General features: G+C 41.3%; 1 protein-coding gene across 1 annotated transcript in view; it reads left to right on the top strand.

Moving 5' to 3' along the window:
* Window positions 1-124: 124 nt before the first annotated feature.
* The window catches only part of Wipf3 (WAS/WASL interacting protein family member 3), a 134,141-nt gene continuing 128,688 nt past the window's right edge, over window positions 125-5,577 (top strand). Inside the window, exon 1 of the mRNA XM_023709855.1 lies at window positions 125-154. Coding sequence (XP_023565623.1) covers window positions 125-154 — 30 coding nt within the window. The remainder of the gene's footprint in view (window positions 155-5,577) is intronic.

Below are 5,577 nucleotides of genomic sequence, written 5' to 3' on the forward strand. Positions count from 1 at the left end.
GAGAAGAGAAGAGAAGAGAAGAGAAGAGAAGAGAAGAGAAGAGAAGAGAAGAGAAGAGAAGAGAAGAGAAGAGAAGAGAAGAGAAGAGAAGAGGAGACAAAGATACTTGCCAAATAGCTGGGGGATGGAAGAGAATAAGGAGACGGAGAAAAAGGTGAGATTTTTTTTCTTTGTGTTTATTTATACAGAATGATGCAAGCAAGTTTCTGCACTCTTACAATTCTGGAAGCAGATACTTGAGCACACTCTGCATTCCACTTGCTAGGCTTGAGAAGGTCAGGTGGATGCTTTGTGGAGGGACTGCAGAGGGGGCAGGACTTAGGAGCTAAGGGGGTAGCTTATGTTTGAGAGGCATACAAGGCATACACATATATATTGGATGTATATATTGAAACACTGAATGAACAATTAAATAATGTAACAACAATAAATAGATGCAACAGACCTTACAAATGTTAACTGCACCTCACCTCAGCCTGGGGGAGCAAACAGCTGCTAGTATTGTACTCCATGCCAGAAATCCAAACAAAGAAAAGAAGGTTTATCCAACATTAAGTCACTCTTCACAAACCTCACAGCAGATGGGTGACAGCCAGAACATGAGATCAGAACTTGAAATCCCAAGACCCATATTTTTCCTCCAAACTCACCCAGTAAGGGGTTTCCTGGGTGAGTTCCCAAACCCCTTCTGAGGCTGTTGGACAAATCCAAGAAGTAGAGCCTGCTTTGTGCAAGTGGAGCTTCCTTAGGCCAGGCCACTAAGCCTCTTTGGAATTCACTCCCGGGGCAGCCTCAACCCCCTCTTAAAGAGAAAAAAGAAGGGACTTTTCAGGCACTAATGAGATCTTCACATTCTGTTTAAGTTTATTAAATCTGAAAGCTTTCCATTTTAGAACAGAAGTTGATTTTTCCCCATTGCAGCTCTTAGGGATTTTTGAAAAGTTGACAACATTCTCAAATACTTTTATGGAGAGGAGTGAGAAAGCATTGTGCTTCCAGGTTGCAGAAAGAGCAGCTGCCGACGCGTGCATTATGGCTCCTGCCTAGGGCGCTGTAACTGCAATGGTTTCTTTAAAAGCTCCTGGAAAGCTATGTGACAGGGAGAAAAGGTGAATTCCATCATTACTCCAATTGAAAATGAACCCTGAGTCTGTCTTCCAAGGACCGCCACACAGCAAGAGGAGTAAAATCAGCATAGAGGGCTGAACTGGGAGCCCTGGGCGAGCTCTTCCAAGGGAGGAAAAGATGACATCCAGGAAGAAAGGCAAGGTTAGATTTCTTTTTTCTTGTCCTTTTGTTTCTTTACATGGGATGCTGTAAGTCTTTTTGATTTCAAAGGTTCATGAAACAATACCAGGACTCAGACTGAGGATGTGGTCCATGTCCCAGAAGAGACGTAAACGGAGCTGGACAGCATATCAAGTTCAGTTATGAAGGAACATTTTCTTTTTCAAGTTCGTATGCAGGCACAACCCATGTTCCCATCTTCTGCCTCTGGCTTTTTCCCTGTTTTTCTCCCCAACAATTTTAATGAGAAAAAGAAATCTGGCCCCTCCAACAGAATATGCTGTTGACTGTTGAACCTTAGACAGTGCTTCCTTTTCTTCTCTCTAACTTTTGCTTATAATAACAATTAAAACCCCCAAACCTGCTATTATCCAAGGGCTTTCTGTGCTGATGCAATGTTAAACTTGGTGCAATTCATGGGCCATTTCGAGGATGTGTCTCATTCATTAGTGCTGTACTCACCACCGTGCTGACCACTGGACAATCCTCAAGAGTTCAGTTGCCCCCAAAATCTTCTCTTCTCCCTTTGGAGGTCTACAAGAGGACAAATAAGAATTCCTGACTAGTTTCTGGGTTGCACACCACAACTCTTCCCCAAAGATCAAAACCCAGGAACACACAAGAAGCTCTGGAAATTGCTTCTGTGTAAAACATTATGTGGCAGGATGATCAGAAGGAAACTGGGAATCTCCAGGGTTCATTGACTTCCACTTGTCCCCAAACAGCGGAGCTTATGTGGTTGTTGAGCTATTATTTGTTAATCTATACAATCCAAAACATAGCCATAAATATAGTATGAAAGTATAAGTGGGCACTTGTACTCTGTGTTTTTTAAAGTAGTGCATGTGTGTAGTCCACAGTGACTGCTTTTCTCAGGGGGAGCTGGTACATGTGCATACCACAGCTTAACTCCTTTTCATTCTCTTCTCCCATTTCCCCATCCCCCTTCATCTCTTGGTCTCATTCTCATCTGCAAAAGACCTACCTTCCTACTTCCTGTTATCTATCTTTGCTTTTGCCTTTTTTTTTTTTTTTTTCTTTCGGAACCGGGGATTTAACTCAGATCCTTGCATTTGCCAGTCAAGCACTTATCCCACTGAGCCATCTCCCCAGCCCCTTGCTTTTGCTTTTTATGTTTTGGCTTTCACACGTAAGAGAAACCCTGCAATGTTTAAGCTCGTGTGCCTGGATTCGTTCTATTCAATATTGCAGTCGCAAGGTGCATCCACTTCTCTAAAAATGACTCAAGTTGATCCACATTTGTGGCAGAGTAGTGTTCCATCATGTATAAATACTACATTTTCTTGATCCATTCATGGGCTGGTGGATGCATAGTCCACTACCAAGATTCCACTATTATGAACTGTGCTGCTGTAAACGTGGACATGTGTGTACCACAGTACTGCAAGGTCTTTATGTCTTTTGGAAAAATACCTAGAAGGGGGGCATCTGGGTTGAACAGAATTTCTGGTTTTATCTTTTTGAGGAATCTCTGCACTGGTTTTCTTTTCTTTTTTTTTTTATTAATTTAAAAGAGCCATTTCTTTTTTATTATTTATGTGTGTGTGTGTGTGTGTGTGTGTGGCCAGCTTAGCCCACCAGGGGGCGGGGCTGGCTGGCATGTGGTGCTGGGGGATTGAACCGCAGTCCCTGTGCTTTGCTAAGCTTGTTCTAAGTAGGTGCTTTAGACCACTAAGCCATCTCACCAGCCCTGCTCTGCACTGGTTTTCATAATGGTTGAAGTAGTTTATCCTCCCCCCAGTAATGTAGGATTCTTTTTATTCCTCACAACTTTGCCAGCATTTAATGTTATTTTATTTTTCCCGATGATAAATATTCATTGTAGAATAATGCGGAATCTCAGTGTTATTTTAATTCGCATTTCACTAATGGCCAGAGAGGCTGAACAGAACACTTTGTCATGTATTTATGGGTTTTTTTTAATTTTTTTTTTAATCTTTTACTTATTTATTTGGTACAGGGTCTTGCTACACAGCTCAGACTCTTAGTGATCCTCCTGTCTCAGCCTCCCCAGCACTGGGATTATGGATATGTGCCACCACCCCTGGTTTCAGTGGCAAGCTCAGCACCAGGCCAACATGGCATGCAGTACTGAGGATGGAACCTGGATTCTTACGCTTGCCAGCCAGACATTTAGACTGCTGAGCAATGTCCTCAGCCCCCAGTTGTCCATTTTTTGATTGGGTCTTCCTTTTTTATTTTATTTTATTTTATTTTATTTATTTGTGTGTGTGGCCAGCTCAGCCCATCTGGGGCGGGGCTGACTGGCATGTGGTGCTGGGGGATTGAACTGCAGTCCCTGTGCTTTGCTAAGCTTGTTCTAAGAAGGTGCTTTAGACCACTGAGCCATCTCACCAGCCCCTGGGTCTTCCTTTTTAAAAAAAAATGTATTTAGTACAGGGTTACAGAGTCTCACTACACAGATCTGACTCATAGTAATTCTCCTGTTTTCAGCCTACCAAGCACTGGGATTACAGGTGTACTCCACCACACCCAGTCTCAGTCGCTGTCTCAGTGCACCCCAGGGACAGGGCCAGCAGGGCATACCAGAGATTGAACTCCAGTAACTGCGTCTGCCTAAGCAGGTACTTTAGTCGGCTGAGCTATCTGGCTGGCAATTTGATTGGGTCTTTTATTTTATAAGTTTCAATTTTTTTAGTTCTTTACATATTCTGAGTATTAGTTCTCTGTCTGAGGAATACCTGGAACTTTTTTCCTATTCAGTTGATTCTTTACTCTGTTGATTGTTTCCTTTAATGTGCGGAAACTTTTTAATTTGATATGATCCCATTTGTTGATTCTTGATGTTATTTGGGCGTTTTTTTTGGGGGGGGGGAGATTGTTGTTTGTTTTTTCCTTTTTGTTTTTTGGGGGCAGAGTCTTTGCTATATAGTTCAGATTCACTGGTCTTGAACTGACCATCTACCTTAAGCTGTTCTAGAACTTGTGGTGATCCTCCTGCCTCCCTCAGCCTCTCAAATGCTGGAATTATACATTCTGGCCTTAAACTCACTTTGTTGTTCAGGCTAGTCTTGAACTCACAATGATCTTCCTGCCTCTGCCTTCTGAATGCTGGGGTTACAGGTGTACATCACCAAGCCCCACACCTCTGGCCCTTTTGATTTGTTTTTTCTGAACTTGGGGTTCTGTTTTTTTTAAAAAAAGTCCTTGCCTACACCTCTGGCTGAAAGAGTGCTCTCTGTTTTATCTTTCAGTAGACTGGATGTTTCTGTTTTAACATTTAGATCTTCAATCCATTTTGATTTTACTTTAGCACATAATGAGAGATACAGTCTGGCTTCAGGCTTTTGCATGTGGAGAGCCAGTTCCAGTACCATTTATTAGAGAAGCTATCTTCCTCCATGGCATGTTTTGGACCCCTTTGTCAAAGATCAGATTATGTGACCACAGGGTTGTTTTGCTTTTTTTTTTTAATCTTCTATTTTGTCCCATTGATCCACAAGTCTGTTTGGGGGCCAGTATCATGCTGCCTTTAACATGGTAGCCTTGAAATAACTTGCAATTTGGGGCTGTGATGCCACCTGCTTTTCTCTTATTACCTTATATTGCTTTTGCTATTCTGGATCTCTCCTGGTTCCATATGAATTTTAGGATTATTTATCTCACTCTGTGAAGAGTGCTGTTGCTGTTTTCATTGGGATTGCATTAAATCTGCCTATCAATTTTACAAATATGGCTCTTTTGACTGTTTATTCTGGCTATTCAAGAACAGTAGCTATCTTTCCATCTTCTTATGATACCGTTTGATTTTTTTTTATTGTAGTTTTCTTGTATGGGTCTTTCACTTCCTTGGTTAGGATAATTCCAAAGTAGTTAATTTTTCTTGGTGTTATTGTGAGTGGTGTTGTTTTCCTAATTTCTTTCTCAGTGAGTTCATCATTAGTATGCAAGAACACTATTGATTTTTGGGTGTTGATTTTGTATTCTGCTAAACTATTGATTTAGTTGTTAATTTTAGGAGTCATGGTGAAACTAGGGGGTTTCTATGTAAAGGTTCATGTCATCTGCAAATAATAATCATTTGACTTTTTTCTTTCTTATGCATATTTCTTTCTCTTACCCGATTGCTCTAATGCTTCAAGTATTGCACTGAACAGGAATAGCAATAGTGCACAACTTTGTCTTGTTCCTGATTTTATTTATTTTATTTTATTTATTTTTATTTTTGCGGAACCGGGGATTAGAACTCAGGCCTTTGCGCTTACCAGGGAAGCACTTATTCCACTGAGCCATCTCCCCAGCCCTTGT

Source organism: Octodon degus, unplaced genomic scaffold, assembly GCF_000260255.1.
Source record: "Octodon degus isolate 3935 unplaced genomic scaffold, OctDeg1.0 scaffold00015, whole genome shotgun sequence".
In the NCBI taxonomy this organism is placed as follows: domain Eukaryota; kingdom Metazoa; phylum Chordata; class Mammalia; order Rodentia; family Octodontidae; genus Octodon; species Octodon degus.